The 17,551-nt window shown below is 47.6% G+C and overlaps 1 protein-coding gene across 1 annotated transcript; it reads right to left on the bottom strand.

Moving 5' to 3' along the window:
• Positions 1-1,582: 1,582 nt before the first annotated feature.
• Cdk20 (cyclin-dependent kinase 20) lies at positions 1,583-10,816 on the bottom strand. Its single transcript, XM_013023442.1, has 8 exons — positions 10,523-10,816; positions 10,033-10,146; positions 6,710-6,898; positions 6,382-6,503; positions 6,178-6,240; positions 5,342-5,465; positions 4,836-4,991; positions 1,583-2,492 (listed from the first exon to the last, which is right to left on the bottom strand). The coding sequence occupies exons 1-8, from the start codon at positions 10,595-10,597 to the stop codon at positions 2,295-2,297; spliced, it is 1,041 nt and encodes a 346-aa protein (XP_012878896.1). The 5' UTR covers positions 10,598-10,816; the 3' UTR covers positions 1,583-2,294.
• Between the last annotated feature and the right edge of the window lie 6,735 nt (positions 10,817-17,551).

The following is a 17,551-nucleotide window of genomic DNA, read 5'->3' as shown; positions in this document are numbered from 1 at the left end:
AAGTGTGGCTCATATGATAAGAGTGCTAGCCTTGAGCAAAACAGTTAAGGGAGAGAGTCCTGGCCCTGAGTTTAAGCCCCAACACCAGCACACACAAAAATAATAATAATAAATAAAGGATTACTGCTGGGCACAGTGGCTCAAGCCTATAACCCAAGCTGCTCGAGAACCAGGGATCAGAGTCTGAGGCCAGCCTTACATAAAAGTTTGTGAGGGGGCTGGGAATGTGGTTTATTGGTAGAGTGCTTGCCTAGCATGTATGAAGCCCTGGGTTTGATTCTTCAGTACCACATAAACAGAAAAAGCCAGAAGTGGCTCTTTGGCTCAAGCAATAGACTACTAGCCTTGAGCAAAAGAAGCTCAGGGACAGTGCCCAGGTCAGGTTCAAGCTACAGGACTGTGGGGGGAAGTGGAACTGTGGATCAAATGGTAGGGTGCTAGCCTTAAGCACAAAGAGGCTCAGGAACAGACCCAGGCCCTGAGTTCAAGCCCCAGGGAGGGAAAAAAAAGTTTGTGAGACGATTCCATCTCAATCAATGACTGAGTATCCCTGTCATTTCCAGTGACATGGGGATGCAGAAGTAGAAGGATCACAGCCTAAGACAGCCCAAGTATAAAGTGAGACCCAACCTCAAATATAACCAAGATGTTGGGCACCAGTGGCTCACGCCTATAATCCTAGCTACTCAGGAAGCTGAGATCTGAGAATTGCAGTTCAAAGCCAGCCCAGGCAGTCAAGTCTATAAGATTCTTATCTCCAATTAACTACCAGAAAACCAGAAGTGGAGCTGTGGCTCAGGACAGAGCCCAGAACCTGAGTTCAAGCCCACAGCCAATTGAAAAAATAAAACAAGCTGGGGGAGAGGGGAGGCTGGGAAGTGATGTGAAGGGTAAACAAAGGAGGAGGCTGCAATGCTTGGTAAGAAATGTACGCATTATCCTGCCCATGCAATTGTAACCCCTCTGTACAGTATGTTCACAAATAAAATAAAATTAAAAAAAAAGAAAAAAGAAAACAAGGTAAAAAAGGCTGATGGCATGTTTTAAATGGTAGAACACCTGCCTTATAATCATGAGACCTTGAGTTCATTCCAATTACTTGTAAAAAAAAGTTTTTAAGACTAAAACATTGTTGCCAAGCACCGGTGGCTCCTGCCTGTAACCCTAGCTAGCTTCTCAGGAGGCTGAGATCTGAGGATCATGGTTCAAAGCCAGCCCGGGCAGGAAAGTCTGTGAGACTCTTGTCTCTAATAAACCACTTGAAAACCGAAGTGGCGCTGTGGCTCAAGTGCTCGCCTTAAGCTGAAGAGTGCAGGGACAGTGCCCAAGACCAGAGTTCAAGCCCCACGACAAAATAAATAAAATAAAATAAAATAAAAGATTGCTAAGATGAAGTACGACATATCCCTAAACCAATATCCTTAATTATGTATAACCTTGTCCTAAGTCTTGATATCTGGTAGGTGGTATCTTTTCATTCTCTTCTACTTCCTTCTCCTTTGTATTTCCATATACTTTTTAGAACCATTTTATCAAGTTAGTATGAAATAAGAATAAACAAGCTACATGGGTTGTACTGAGATTTATTGAATGAACAAATTCTAAGGATGTCAGTTCCCTTATTTGCACAGCTGCCTCTGGCTCATCCCCATCTGGAGAGTGGCTTCGGGTCTGCTGCGGGATCACCACCCAAGCTGTCCATCCCTAGGCCTCAATTTTTGTCCACTTCAATTCCAAGTAAACAGTCATGTGAAGCACACAGGAAGCCCTCTAACAAAAGTAGCCATGACTAGAGTCACCTCTACGTAATCCCTAAAACCCAGGGCCAGGAGAATGCCACCTCTGCCACTTCCTCTGTTAGAAACACAGGCACAGGCAGATCCACTTGGAGATTTTACGTACATTTTAAATACTGAACTAGAGTTCCCTGTTTTTGAGACCCAAGCCAAAGCAAACCCGCCTTCCCAGCTGACTTTCTGCCATGAGGCCATCCTACTCTTGGCAACTCCCCCAGATGGAACCTACGGGAATGTCTTTGAGCAGCACGCAGTGCCTCAAGAATCAGCTCTAAGCCACAGCTTCACTATTTCTGACAGCTGAGTCAGCTGGCCAAAGGATTGACATCCTCATCTCTTTGGTTAGAGTCACCTCTGTCTCCTTGAGACTACCCCTTGAGGGGACTAATGAGCAAGGCAAGGTGTGGAATGGATCCAGTGTGGCCACAGAGAAGTCTTAGAAGATGGAGTCAGGCAAGAGACAGCTGGCATCAGGCAGGCAGGACCTGGGTCAGGGTCTCACCCTTCTGGGATGAAGGGCCGAATCAGCTCCGGGTTCAACAGCGACTCCTCAAGAGGCCGGTCCACATGGAAGTCATGGACATGGGGGGGCCCTGGATGGGCCTTGGGGGCAGGACCCCCTGGACGCTGTGGAATTGGCAGCTCAGATGGGTGGGCAGGCAGAGGAGCTGTGAAGAAGTACTGGTGCAGGAGGGCCTGGAGATGGCAAATGAGGAACAAAGGAGGCCATCACCACCTCTACCCCCACCTGACTCACACACACAGCTGACTCAGCAAGTCTTGGCTGGATGCCCACTTGTCTGAAGCACTGTCCTACAGAGAACACAATGGTGTACAAAACAGACCAAGCTTTACCTTGTCAATAGTGGAGGTGGGAGTTAATAAACCAGATAGATGAAAAAATAAAGAGCGTGCCCAGTAGTGATCAGTCCTTGGGAAAGGAAGAGAGAATAAACAGGAAGACTGGAGAGGTGGTGGACTTAGAATGGTGAAGGATTAGACTACAGGTATTTGCTGTAATCCTAGCTACTCAGGAGGCTGAGATTTGAGGTTTATTTTTTGAAGCCAGCCTCGGGCAGGCAAGTCCATGAGTCTCTTATCTCCAATTAACTAGCAAAAAGTCAGAAGTAGAGTTGTGTGACCCAAGTGGTAGAGTACCAGCCTTGTACGAAAAAGCTAAATGCCCATGTCCTGAGTTCAAACCCCATAACCAGCATACAGACATACAGACAGACAGACAGACAGACAGACAGACAGACACACACACACACACACACACACACACACACACACACACACACACAGTATAGTGAGGGCCACTGGAGAGAAGGGCAAGCTTGAGTTGCAGGAGGCCTAAGAAGATTGCTCACAGGCAGGCAAAGGAGCACAGACCCAGGGGAGGCCCTGGGGCTGGACAGGAGTGGGCATGGGGCCAACAGCAGGCAGGATCAGGAGAAGGATTCTGGCTTTTCCTCTAAGTAAGAAGCCACAGGAGAACCTTGGTAGAGGAGGAAGGTGACTTGCTCTGCTTACACAATGTCACTCTATCTGCCAGGTGAACAGATTCGATGGAACAAGGAGAAATGCAACTTCCAGAAGATGGTCCAGGTCAGAAGTGACCAGCCAGAGCCCCACTGAGAGGCCACTAAGAGTGGAGACTGAAGGTGTCTGGAACTGACTGAAAAGCATTCCAGGAGCCAGGCTGTGAAGCCTGCCAGCTCATGTCCTGCCCTGCCTTCTAGCCATGACCAGCCTTCCTGTCCTTGCTCCTCCAGGCTACTGCTCATTGTCTCTCTCTTTGGCAGGCCAACTCTTCTCTGCCACCTCAGGCTTAATTAAATTTGCCCCACACTGAAGAGGGGGGAAAAAATCTACGGGCTCTCTAGGGACTGCCACCATACTCATATGACCCTGTTGGGCCACAGCTGCCACTAGAGGGTGGGGATGGGATTCAGAGGCTGGGGGAGCTCAGTATCTATTGCTGTTCAGTATCTGTCAGGCCTGGGTCTCATGCTGAGTACTTAGTGCTGAAGAGATAAAAGCCATTAGTCCCCAGAGACTTTCCTGCCACAAAGTTTGTACTCTAGTCCTATGAGACCCAATATATCACCCTTGCTCTCCCGAAGCCTCACAGGAAATGCTGGGATGTCCAGTGGAGTTTGCTCATGAAAAGTAGAACCTACCCTGAGTCCTCTATCTTCTTAGGTCCTGGCCCATTATGAGCCAGTACCAGTACTGGTGCTGGAAATCAGGACCTGAGTGTTGTTTCAGAGGTTTTTGTTTGTTTGTTTGTTTGTTTTTTGGGTCCGGTCATGGGGCCGGAACGCTGGGCCTGGGCGCTGTCCCTCAGCTCTTCAGCTCAAGGCTAGCACTCTACCACTTGAGCCACAGCGCCACTTCTGGCTTTTTTCTTTTTGCTTATGTGGTGCTGAGGAATTGAACCCAGGGCCTTGAGCATGCAAGGCAAGCGCTCTACCACTGAGCCACCTTCCCAGTCCCTTCAGAGTTTTTTTTAAACTCAAGGCTAGTGCTATACTACTTAAGTCACAACTCTACTTCTGGCTTTGGGGTGGGTGATTAGAGAGATTCAGGCCAAGCACTGGTGTCTCCTGCCTGAAATCCTATCTACTCAGGAGGCTGAGATCAGAGGATTGCCATTCAAAGCCAGCCTGGGCAGAAAAGTTCCTGCCTGTGAGACTCTGATCTCCAATAAACTACTCAGAAAAAGCCAGAAGTGGAGTTATAGCTCCAGTGGTAGAGTACTAGCCTTGAGCAAAAAGCTTAGGGACAGTGTGTAGGCCCTTTGAGTTCAAGACCCAAGACCGCACAATTCAAAGAAAAAAAAAATGTCTCAAAGAATTTTCTACCTGGGCTGGCAACTAGGATAACAGATGTGAGCCACCAGTGCTGAGTTCCATTATGAGTTCTGAGAGATGACCTGATGGGTCTCAAGGTTGCTGAATACAAGGCAACAAGGCAGGGAGAGTGAGAAGAGATGGTGCTGAGGGAAGAGACAGTGGCCATAGGCTCTTTCCTTACCTGGGAGGCAGAGATGCGCTGATGAGGAGGGTAGAGGAGAAACTGGCCCAGCAGGTCCAAGGCCTGAGGAGAGGCGTCAGGCAACACCTCCTCCAGTGGTATTGGTGCCTGCTCCTTAAAGGAGATCTTGTTGTAGTCGGGCAGCTCTGTGATCTCCTGGGCGAGGAAGAAGGGGTCTCTGAGAGCAGCTCCACACCCAGAGCTCTCGGAGCCTCACATTCTCAGGCTCCCTCCATTCCCTATCATTCACGCTCCCACTCTGCATCCACCCCTACCCTTCCCAGTGCCCACTAAGCATGTGGGTCCTGGGGTAGGATCAGGCAGAAGATAGGACCTGGCTGCCAGGAGGGCAAGAGGAAGGAATCTCCTGCTGGGGCACCACAGTGGTCCCTGTCAAACAAGGGAGGTTGGGGCCATGAGAGAAAGTGAGAGAAGATGCCATCACTTCTTATTTGGGAATGGAGCCAACCTGCTTAACACCCTCCCCTCCAAGGGTCCCTACAAACCGGCCAGACTTGAGGGCTGGGGGTCCCCAAGATACGAAGCACACAGCAAAGCTGTTCAATGTCGTTCTCTCCAGGGAAAAGTGGAGACCCATTTAACAGCTCCCCCATGATGCAGCCCACAGCCCTGTGGAAACAGAGCCCCAAGTAGCTTTAGATCACATCCTGTGAGATACAGACCCACCATACCAGTTCAAACACCCCCCACCAGGGTCAAGGCCCAGAGTCTTCCAGTCCAAGTATACAGCTCTCAGTACAGTGAAAGGGTTCAGCTCTAGAAGAAAGAGAAAATCCTAAACAGCTCCAACTCAGTGACACAGGCCTCTGACTAGCCCAGACATATCTCAATCTAGAGTTTAACCCCTATACATGTCACCCTGGAAGTCCATGTGCTGAGCCTCAAACCACTCCCCTGCAAGCCCAGAAGCTTCTCTATTGGGTTACTTTATTCCTCTGTCTCCCATCCGGCTAAAAAAACATTACTATAGGAGCTGAGTACCAGTGGCTCATGCCTGTAATCCTAGCTACTTAAGAAGGCTGAGATTTGAGGATTGAGGTGTGAAGCCAGTCCCAGCAGAAAAGTCTGTAAGACTTTTATCTCCAATTAACCACCACAAAGCTGGAAGTGGAGGTGTTGCTCAAGTGAAAGAACACCAACCTTGAGCAAAAAAAAAAAAAAAAAAAGCTAAGGGACAGTGCCCAGGCCCTGAGTTCAAGCTCCAATAGCAGCTCAAAAAAAAGAAAAATCACTATGAGAAACACCCAAAGTGTAGACTTCCCCAAAAATGATGGACTCCTCCAAGGCCCACATTACCCTCGTGGGTCCCTAGGAGACTCACCATAGGTCAACGCCCTGGTCATACTGGCGGGCACCGTATAGGAGCTCAGGGGCTCGGTACCACCTGGGGAAAAAAGAGGCTTGGAGGTCACAGCCAGGCCACTGGTCTGCAGGAAACTGCTTGAGTTCATTTCAGCCATGTCTGAACAGAAAGCACAGACTATCTCTTCTCCAGAAACATTGTTAGAGGGGATCCAGCCCTTACCTGGTAGCCACCTGGTGTGTGTAGAGGCGATTGCCATCAGGTGAAAAGACCCGGGCCAGACCAAAGTCAGCTATCTTGAGCTGGCCTGAAGCACTGATAAGTAGGTTGGCAGGTTTTAGGTCCTGAGAATACAAAAGGAAGCATCAGTCCCTCTGAATCCCCTACAGGAGTGTAGGACGGGAGGTCTTGGCAGACTGACTCTACAGGGCAGCCTGAGCTGCTATCTGTTCTAGAGCTTTGCCCCTGGCTGCTTACCTGCTGGCTCTGACCCTCTTGGGCATACCTTCTTCAAGGGCTACCCCTGACCTTGGCCCACAATGGGACTGACCCGATGCACGATGTTGTTGGCATGGCAGAAGGCAACACCCTTGAGCAGCATCTGTAGGTAGCTCTTGACTTGCGCTGGGGCCAGTGGTCTCTGGGCATGGCGTACCACCTCAGCCAGATCAGACAGCATGAACTCGAAGGCCAGCACAAAGCCTGCCCCATGCGGGAACACAGCCTTCAGCTGCACCACCTGAGGGAAGGCATTCTGTCAGCCCCCATACTCATTTCACCAGACCTCCTCTGCAACCCTGTAACTGGAGCCAGTTCCCTGACAAAAGGCCCAGGAAGACCAAGAAAGCAACATGGGCCCCATGCCAGTGGTTCATTTGTAATCCCAAAGTTCAAGCCCCAGACTTGCTCAAAGAGAGAGAGAGAGAGAAAGAGAGAGAGAGACAGAGAGAGACAGAGAGAAACAGAGAGAGACAGAGACAGAGAGAGACAGAGACAGACAAAGACAGACAAAGAGAGAGACAGAGAGACAAAGGGAGGGAGAGGGAGAAAGGAAGGGAGGGAGGAAAGAAGGAGGGAAGGAAGGAAGGAAGGAAGGAAGCAAGCAAGCAAGCAAATAAATATAGTTCAGAGCCAGAGAGGTCATTCTAACTCTCCACTAATAGTAAAAAGGTTAGAAGAAGGTAACTTGGTAGGCAACATCTGACCACTCAATCCAGCCAATCCTTCTGAAAACCATCTGCAGAGCACAGATTGTCTCATGCTTCCTCTGGGGCCATTAAATTCCACCACCCAGGGATGGAAACCCAGGACATATCTTCTCTGGTGCTGGGACAGATGAAGATACATCCTACACTGGCACTACCAGTTTTGTAGGGCCAGGCTCCACAGGGCAGTGTGCTCTCTGGAGCTCACAGCACAGGGGACAAATAATCAACAAATTGATCAACAGACAGAAATATGTTCAGGTTCTAGAAGGTATAGGAACAGATATATAAATACTAGAGAGCAGGGTGCTTTTGCAACAGTGGAAAAAGCCATAATGTATTTAGATGGAGTGAACTCTGACTCAGTAGGAGCCAGTTATTCAGAGATCTGGGCAGAAGTCTGACTAAGACAACAAGTGCAAGGTTCTAAGGCTAGTACAGAGGCTAGAGAGATATGAGAATGGAATATCGTTTATGTCTGTGCTTCTAGAGTTTATACTAGTGCTGGTCACTTCTTAGGCATCCTACTGCAGGGATTAGTGGTTAGTGGTGACAGTAATCTGTGCTGGGGACAAATCTGCAATATATTTTAAGATGGAACCATTAGGACTGCATACCAACAGATGCAGTGACCATATCATTAGCATCCTTATGGATCTCTCTCTCTCTCCACATATCCACATGTGAATTCCTGGAAGCCCTCTACTTTCCTCAGATGCCTGAATGGCACTGGGTGCTGGTGGCTCATGTCTGTAATCCTAGCTGTGCAGGAGACTGATATTTGAGGATTACAGTTCAATGCCAGCTCGGGAAGGAAAGACTGAAAGACTCTTATCTCCAGTTAGCCACCAGAAAACCAGAAGTGGTACTATGGCTCAAAATGGTAGAGCACTAGCTTTGAGCACAAAAGCTCAGGAACAGTGGCCAGGCCATGAGGTCCAGCCCCATGATGGAAAAAAAAAGAAGGGCCTTATTACAATTTTCTGATTTTTCTGGTAGTATGTACTCATTTTACTGATCAAAACACATTCATATATTCAGATACTATACAACTACAAAGGAAAATTTAAATTCTTACTACCTGAAGTTCATCTTGAAGCAGATGATACCAGATTTTACAACATATAAGGTATACTGATTCATATTCATATAGCTAACATTTTCATACAAAATCATGGACACATTAAAGTCTTATAATATGCTTCTGTCACCCAATCTATCACCAGCATCTCCACAGAATAACAAGACTGGGAAGTCAAGTATATTCTCTACTCTGACGTAGAACAGCATAAAGAATAAAATGCAGCTGGGCGCTGGTGGCTCATGTCTGTAATCCTAGCTACTCAGGAGGCTGAGATCTGAGGATAGTGGTTCAAAGCCAGCCTGGGCATGAAAGTCCGTGAAACTCTTATATCTAATTAACCTCCAGAAAACTGGAAGTGGTGCTGTGGCTCAAGAGGCAGAGTGCTCACCTTGAGCTGAAATGCTCAGGGACAGTGCCGAGGCCCCACAACTGACAAAAAAAAAAAAAAATAGAGAATAATATTGTTGGGGTGTAAGATTCCTCCTCTGTCCCCATACCCCTTCCCTGTCACTGCACATATGATGCCAAGTGGTGAACTCTATCACTTCTGTCTCCATTATACTTAAGTTCTCAAGAGCCAGGACCATTTCCTCTCAGTGTCCTACACAGGCAGAACTTACAGGAGGCTCAAAGGAAGACATCTGTACTTCTCAATCAGATTGAGCTAGAGGCTTCACCTATCAGCTAAGAGCCCAGGAAATAATGATGTAACTTCCTCCTCTTGATTGAGAAAAAAAATTAATAAGCACCCTGGCAAGTAATGAGAATCTAATAATACAGCTTAAAAAAAGCACAGTGGGAAGCTGGGCACTAGTGGCTCACGCCTGTAAACCTAGGTATTCATGAGGATCATGGGTTCAAAGCCAGTCTAGGAAGGAAAGTCCTTGAGATTAACCAGCAAAAATCTGGAAAAGGAGCTGTGGCTTAAGTGGCAGGGTACCAACCTTGAGCCAAAAAGTTAAGCAAGAGCATGAGACCCAGAGTTCAAACCCCAGTGAGTTGGGGAGCTAATTATCATTACAAGTAACACTAGGAATGGGTGTGCTTAGAGATAGAGACTTGCTTAGCATGAATGAGGCCCTGGGTCCAATCTGAAGCATGCAAAACAAACCACTGGGTACTGGTGGCTCATGCCTGCAATCTTAGGAGGCTGAGATCAGATGATCATGGTTTGATGTTTAACCTGGACAGAAAAGTCTGTGAGATTCTTAGCTCCAATTTATCAGCAAAAACCAGAAGTAGTTGTGTGACTCAACTGGTAGAGCACCAGCCTTGAGTGAAAAAAGCTAAGGGACGGCGCCTAGGTCCTAAGTTCCAGTGCTGGTACCAGTGCATTCACACGCACAAATCACCACGGAATGCAACTGAAGGAATGAGGAATAAATTAGGAGAATGAGGGAAAAGTCAACAAGGTAGACAGGAACAAGAAAGCTAATGGCTGTGCAAAGTGGAGTGGGTTGGAGGGATCCCTGAAGGCCTGTGTAAAGTGGGCAGAAAGCAGGAAGAAGTGGGGATGAGGGAAGAATGCAAGAAAGCAACGCTTCAGAACCGGCTGTCCCCTCGCCCAGCTCAGCCCTGACTTACATACTGATTGTCCTCGATCTCCTGCAGAGCCTTGATCTCCCGCAATGCCTGGTTGGGGATGCCATCCTCCAGCCGCCTCAAGGCTACCTTCTTAAGGGCAACGATTTCGCCAGTCTGTGCAGAAAAGAGCACACACACACTGCCAGTCCACTCCGGGCTGGGAAAGAGGGGGTAAAGAGAGGAAGGAGGTGGGGGTGGGGGGTGGGGGGAGAGACAGCTATCTATCTTTGGAGGAGAGGGGCCACCCTGCCCCGCTGCCCCCAGCCTCTCCTCCAGAGCGCGCGTTCCCGAAGCGTGCAGAGGAACGGGCTTGAGACCATCCCGGGACTGGGTAAGGAAATCACCCGTAAGATGGGGCGGGGATGGGGGTAGGGGAGCGGGGCAAAGAGATAGACTAGACGTCGTCAGCAGGTCCACAGCTGTCCTGGGGGGCAGTAGCCTAGGGAACGGGGCGGAGGAAGATGAGGACCCGCTCCCCAAGCCGCCTCACTTCCACATGCTTGGCCTTGAAGACGATGCCGTGCGCGCCCTCCCCGATGCGGCCCAGGATGCAATACTGATCCATCCAGCGGAGCCGAACGCGGACGCGGTAGCCTAGCAACGTCAAGGCCTGCTGGCTGGGCCGGGGCCACGGCGGGTCACGTGACCAGGAAAGCCGGAAGCTAACTCCTCAGGGACGGTCGTTCTCCACGGCACCTTTCCCTGGCCCTCTGCTGAAGTCACGCTGAAGTGCATTTAATTCCATCAACCCAGAGCGCAGTGAGCCGCGGGGAGTGTCGGAGTAATGGCGGCCACCGCGTCTGCGCGACGGCGCCACGGCGTCACCCAGCGCGCAGCCCAAAGGGCGGAGCCACGCACTTGGGGGCGTGTCCAGCTGCTAAAGCCGGACTCTGGGCTAGGGGGCGTGGCTGGCTTCAGGGCGAGTCCTGACTCTGGTGCTCTGGGCCCAGGCGCGGTTCCTGAACAACTCTTGCTCAAGGCTGGCTCCACCACTGGAGCCACGGCGCCCCTCCCGGCTTTTTCTGTGGTTTACTTGGAGATAAAAGTCTCCCAGACTCTCCGCCCTTGCTGGCTTAGAACTGTGATCTTACTACTCAGGAGAGGAGTTAAGCACCCAGCTTCTTTTCTATTGTTTTTGAGGCTTTCAAATAAGTCTTTATTTATCTAACTCCAAAGTATACGATATCACAATCTATTTTACTATTTACTAAAATCGTTGGACTATTTACTAAAATTAGTTCAAGTCAATGTTTCTACTGCAGATTTCACCATAGTCACCTACAGAAAATAGCATAACTGCCAGCCGCCTGGACCAGATGCGGTGAGTTCTAGTTCCTTATCAAAAAGCAGCACAAAAATCCTTTCCGGGCTAGGAAGGTGGCTTAGTGGTAGAGCGCTTGCCTTGCATGCATGAGGCCCTGGGTTCGATTCCTCAGCACCACATAAGCAGAAAAAGCCAGAAGTGGCGCTGTGGCTCAAGTGGTAGAGCACTACCCTTGCGCTGAAGAACTGAGGGACAGCACCCAGTCCAGAGTTCAGGCCCCACAACCAACAAAAAAGAAAGAAAAAAAAATCCTTTCCTCCACTGTATGAAAATATACACCTTGGGCTGGGAAGGTGGCTAAGTGGTAGAGCACTTGCCTTGCATGCCTGAGGCCCTGGGTTCGATTCCTCAGCACCACATAAGCAAAAAGAAAAAAGCCGGAAGTGGCGCTGTGGCTCAAGTGGTAGAGCGCTAGCCTTGAGCTGAAGAGCTGAGGGACAGTGCCCAGGCCCAGAGTTCAGGCCCCACGACCGGATCCCCACACACACACACACAAAAAAACACAAAATAGACACCTTTTTGGCTGGGAAGGTGGCTCAGTGGTAGAGTGCTTGCCTTTCATCTTGAGGCCCTGGGTTTGATTCCTCAGCACCACATAGGCAGAAAAAGCCAGAAGTGGTGCTGTGGCTCAAGTGGTAGATCGCTCACCTTGAACTGAAGAGCTGAGGGACAGCAGCCAGGCCCCATGACTGACAGGGGAAAAAAAAGAAGAAGAAGAGTAAAGACCCAATGGGGCTGACCCAGAGTGCAGACCAGCCAGGGGCTGGCCACAGGGGCTTGGGCCCTCATAGGTGCTGAATCTCATTTGCAATGTGTCACAACATCTGGAAGCCCTCACTTTTCTCACACCAAATTGAAGTACTTGCCAGGCACACTTTCCAGTTTACACATGACCATTTACATTGAATGTTTCATTTGATTCCTAGGCCCTACAAGGATGCATTTCATAACTGAGGACCCTGAGGCTCAAGGAGGAAGTGGCCTGGGATGAGGCCAAGGCAGCAAAAGTGAGCTTTGCCCATTCACCCACCTAGCCACCTTCCCCCCAGGTCCTGAGCTGTGGATGACAGGCCATATAGAACAGGGTGGTATCAAACAGTGAGCATGCTAAATGCTGTTTCCTAAAATCTAACAAGGTCCCAGAGAAAGTACAAATTAAAGCCAGAGTCAGAGCAGGCTCCTTCCTAACCAGAGGGAAAATGCTGCCAAGAGCCCAGGCCTAAACCAGGTGCCAGGCTCACACCTGTAATCCTAGCTACTCAGGAAGCTGAGATCTGAGGATCACAGCTCAAAGTCAAACTATTCAGGAAAAACCATAAGACTATTATCTCCAATTAACCATCAAAAATCCAGAAATAGAGCTGTGGCTCAAGTGGTAGATCACTAGCCTTGGGCAGAACAAGCTCAGGGACAGAACAATCAGTTCAAGCCCTAGGACTAGCACACACACAAAACGAAACACCCAAAGCTTGGTTGATATACAGGACCTCCCAGAAGCCAGACGTCCCACACCCAGCTTATCCCATTCCTCCAGGGGGAGAAAAACTTAAATTTCCAGTGCCTCTGATCACTTTGAATCCTTCTATTCTCAAAACACAGGGCCTCTTTTGTCTTTTATATTTTTCTGAACATTGTTTTTTTCTGAACATTGTTATTGTAAGAGAATTCTTACTGTTACAAGGACTTAAGGGAATAGGGAAGTAAATCCTTCCCCTTTTAATATCAGTCTCTGGTGTTCTCATGTTAACCTCCTTACTCATACTAGCTTCTCTTCTAGAGGTTTCCATGAAGATTTTTTTTCCCTCTCCTTGCCTGACAGCCAACTTCTATGGGTGTGCATCCAACACCATGTAGAAGAGACAAATCTAGCCCTGCCAGGAGTCCATCTGACCCTCAACTCTGCTGGCATCCTATCTTGCTGGCTGAGGACGCTCAGCAATGGGAAAACTTCAGTTTAAAAAAAAAAAAAAGCACCAGGTGCCAGTGGTTCACGCCTGTAATCCTAGAGACCCTTATCTCCAATAAAACCACTAGAAAACTGGAAGTGGTGCTGTGACTCAAGCGGTAGAGCATTCGCCTTTAGCTGAAGTAGTACAAGGACATCACCCAGGCCCAGAGTTCAAGCCCCAGGACCAACCAAAAAAAAAAAAAAGCAAACCGCAAAACCAGACCACCAGGGGGCACCAAAGCTAAGTAATTCTTTTTAAATTAATCCTATTGAGGAATAGAAGTAGTTAGCTGCTACTCAAAGGATTTCAAAATCAGCCAAATACCAGATAGGTATCCATATGCCATTTAGGCTTTTCTGTAGAGAGTTAGAAGCTCCCATCTAGTTTAGACTCCTTTGCCTTTGCCTGAAAAATAAACTATTCAGGATAATGTAAATTGAGTCAGAAAGTCTACATTTTCTATCTAGATCTTCATTTTAGGTAGCAACTCTCTTGAAGCTTGGTTGACAATTAATTTTTGTCTTACTCTTCTGTGGTGTGATACAAGAAATACACCTAGGGCTAGGAATGTGGCTCAGTAGTAGAATGCTTGCCAAGCATGTATGAAGCCCTGCGTTCCATTCCTCAGTATCACATACACAGAAAAAGCCAGAAGTGGTGCTGTGGCTCAAATGGTAGAGTACTAGCTTTGAGCTAAAGAAACTCAGGGACAGTGCCCAGGCCCTGAGTTCAAGCCCCAGGACTGTAAAAAAACAAACAAACAAACATCTGTTTCTCTATGGAAATACCTAACCTATCATAGTATATGGGGGTGGGGGGGTAGGGAGGGAAACATATAATTAGCTATCTACACATGACATTGTGTTGTCAGAATGGACTAGAGTCCTGGACTCCAAATATCAAAAGAGATCTTAAATACTAGGCATCAGAGACTCACACCTATAATCCTAGCTGTTCAGGAGGCTGAAATCAGGATTGCAATTCAAATCCAGCCCAGACAGGAAAGTTTATGAGACTCTTACCACCAATAAACTACTCAGAAAAAAGCTGGAAGTGGTGCTGTGGTTCAAGTGGTAGAGTACTAGCCTTGAACAAAAGAAGCTCCAGGAGCCTAGGCCCTGAGTTCAAGCCCCAGGACCAACAAAAAAATAAAAATAGAAGGAGGAGGAAGAGGAGGAGGAGGAGGAAGAGGAGGAACAGAGATCTTAAAAGGGAATAAAGGTGGGAGCTAGCCAAATATGATAGCAAAACTACAAGCAGTATTGGGGCCCTGGTTGCTAACTCCTTTAATCCTAGCTACTTAGGAAGCTGAGATCTGAGAAACCAAGTTCAAAGCCAGCCAGAGCAAATAAGTACAGCCAAAAGCCAGAAGGGGTAGTGGAGCTCCCAGTGGTAGAGCACAGGCCTTGAGTGGAAAAGGTCAAGTGACAAGGAGGAAGCCCTGAGTTCAAGCCTCAGAACTGGCAAACACACAAAGTCCTAGAGAGAAACTTATAAGGGTGTGTGGAAGAGTGTGGGTTAATAGTGAATCCATGAAGCTGAATTCTAGGCAGCAATTCTGTCCTGAGAAAACAGATTTACAGTTGAATAAATTTATCAGACACATTTTTAAAATTTACTTTATTGTTATTATAGAAGTGATGTACAGAAGAGTTACATTTACATGAGTCAGGTAATAAATGTATTTCCTATCATACAGTATCATCTGTTCCCTCACTCTCTCCCATTCCCTCCCTCCCATCTCCACCCATGAGTTGTGTAGTTCACTTTCATCAGTTTCCAGTTCATGCTTACATTTCTGTAAAATGACTAATATACTATGTGCATGAAATAAAAGGAGATTCTGGAAGAATGGTTATCTGGAGGGTAATTGCTATTTGGTGTTAGGTCTGCCCAGGAGAACAGTCAGGTGATTGATAGGTGAAGTTAGGTGATTACTGGTTTCAGACAGGTGAAGAAGAAGGGCTGTTCCCCCAGGCAGACCTAACAATTGGAGTGGCAGATAGCAGGGGCCCAGGTGAGTGGAGAGGGGATGTGTCAGTCTAATGTCATATTCTTTTTTTTTTCTTGTGCCAGTATCGGTGCTTGAACTCAGTGCTTGGGTGCTGTCCCTTAGCTTTTTCACTCCAGGCTGGTGCTTTTTTTTTTTTTTTCCCACTCTGTCTCTTGAACCACAGTTCCACTTCCAGTTTTTTGGGTTTTTTTTTGTTTTTTTTTTGTCAGTCATGGGGCCTGGACACTGTCCCTCAGCTCTTCAGCTCAGGGCTAGCACTCTACCACTCGAGCCACAGCACCATTTCCAGCTTTTTCTGATTATATGGTGCTGAGGAATCGAACCCAGGGCCTCATGCATGCAAGGCAAGCACTCTACCACTGAGTCATCTTCCCAGCCCCCCACTTCCAGTTTTTTGGTAGTTGATTGGAGATAAGAGTCTCAGAGGCTGGGAATGTGGCTTGGTGATAGAGTGCTTGCCAAGCATGCAGATAGCCCTGGGTTCAATTCCTCAGTAATAAATAAACATAAAACGCTGGAAGTGGCACTGTAGCTCAAATGGTGGAGTGCTAACCTTAAGCAAAAGAAGCTCAGGGACAGTGCCCAGGCCCTGAGTTCAAGCTCCAGGACTAGCAAAAAAAAAAAAAATGAGGCTCAAAACTTTCCTGCCCCATCTGATTTTAAGCCATGATCATCAGATCTCAGACTCCTGAGTAGCTAAGATATAAACATGAACAACTGATGCCTGTTTTTGTTTGTTTGTTTGTTTTCAAGTTGAGAATCTCACTAAGTTGGTCAGACTAGCCAGTGATCCTACTTTAGCCTTTTGACTAATTGGGACTAAAGGTGTCTGCCACCATACCTGGCTGTATCATTTTTTTAAAAGTCTATGGGATTATTGTTAAAAGATAAGTATTTGTTACATGGTCTGTTTGCCTAATGGTAGCTACCTTTAATGAAAAAATAAAAAGGAGAGAGTTGTTTTGAAATAAGGATAGTGAGTCTAAGTAATGCCATCTTGGCATCTTGATAGAAGTTACTAGAAGATGGGAACTTTCTGAGAACTGTAGAGGCTATTGAGGACACCCTTTGGATTGCAGATATGTCATAAGTTGTTGGACCCCAGATAATTGGGGTCCTGATTGTCCTTTGTTGTTCCCCTGGATAGTTGGTTTTGCCTATGTATAACACTTTCATTAGAGTTCTCTGCCTATGTAATGTTGTAAGGTGAATCATCCCAGTAGCCACATTTTGAAATATAAAATATTGGAGTCTTTATTATACAGTTAACAGGCTGCAGGCTGTCAGTTGTTACAAAGGCCTGCAGCACACAAATACACATAGCACGGATAGGAAATGTGCTAAAAAGGAAATAAATAAAAAAAAATACCAACAAGCCAATTCAGCTTCTATGGAGGGCTGAATTGGGACTTCATGATGACTGGAGAAGAGCCAGGAGACAGGACACAGGACACAAACAGAGAGACACACATGGCATCACCTCCTGGCGCTAGGCTGGTCTGGACCTAAATAGGTCGGCGCAAGGGGCAGATCCTCAGAAAATTCCCAGTCCCAGGCACTGTAATGACAGTGTCATTACCTGGGAGGAAGGTGATGGGCAGGGTTTTTTTTTACCCCAGCATGAAGACAAGATCCTACACTCCACCATGTGGCCAAGATGGCACCAGTCAGACCTGACCTCCTTACTTAGTATGACACTTTTATGAAGACTGTTAAGGCTTGGTCTTCGCCCCAAATATGTGATTTTTGTCTTTAAAACTTGTGTGCTAGCTCTTTTCTGGGCCACTGGTCTTTGAGACAGGAGCCCACCATGCAGTCACCACTGGCCTTTAATAAAGTCTCTCGATTTGATCTTTCAAAATGTGGCTTCTCCATTTTTTTCCCCATATAACTGGTCTTGGGTTTTTTGTTGTAGTTGTTTTGTTTTGCTTTGTTTTTTGGTCTCCATTGTCTGCGTCCTTAACCCTTGGCCCAATCACTGAGTCCGTTTTCAAATAAAATCTACCTGGATAGGTCCCTCCACTTGTTGGAGCTGGATGACTCCCGGGGAATCACACTCCACTACCACCTCTTCCAGTGATGCTGGGGTACGGCCTCTCACTTGGAGTAGCCCCTCACTTGGCTCTGCCCAGTGTGGGTAAGGTTCCCTGACTAACAAGTTGTAACCTCAGCAGGGCGCCAGTGGCTCATGCCTATAACCCTAGCTACTCAGGAGGCTGAGATTTGAGGATT

Source organism: Dipodomys ordii, unplaced genomic scaffold, assembly GCF_000151885.1.
Source record: "Dipodomys ordii isolate 6190 unplaced genomic scaffold, Dord_2.0 Scaffold68, whole genome shotgun sequence".
NCBI lineage: Eukaryota > Metazoa > Chordata > Mammalia > Rodentia > Heteromyidae > Dipodomys > Dipodomys ordii.
Note: the sequence above shows the minus strand (reverse complement) of the source record. Positions and strands in the feature narration are given on the sequence as shown.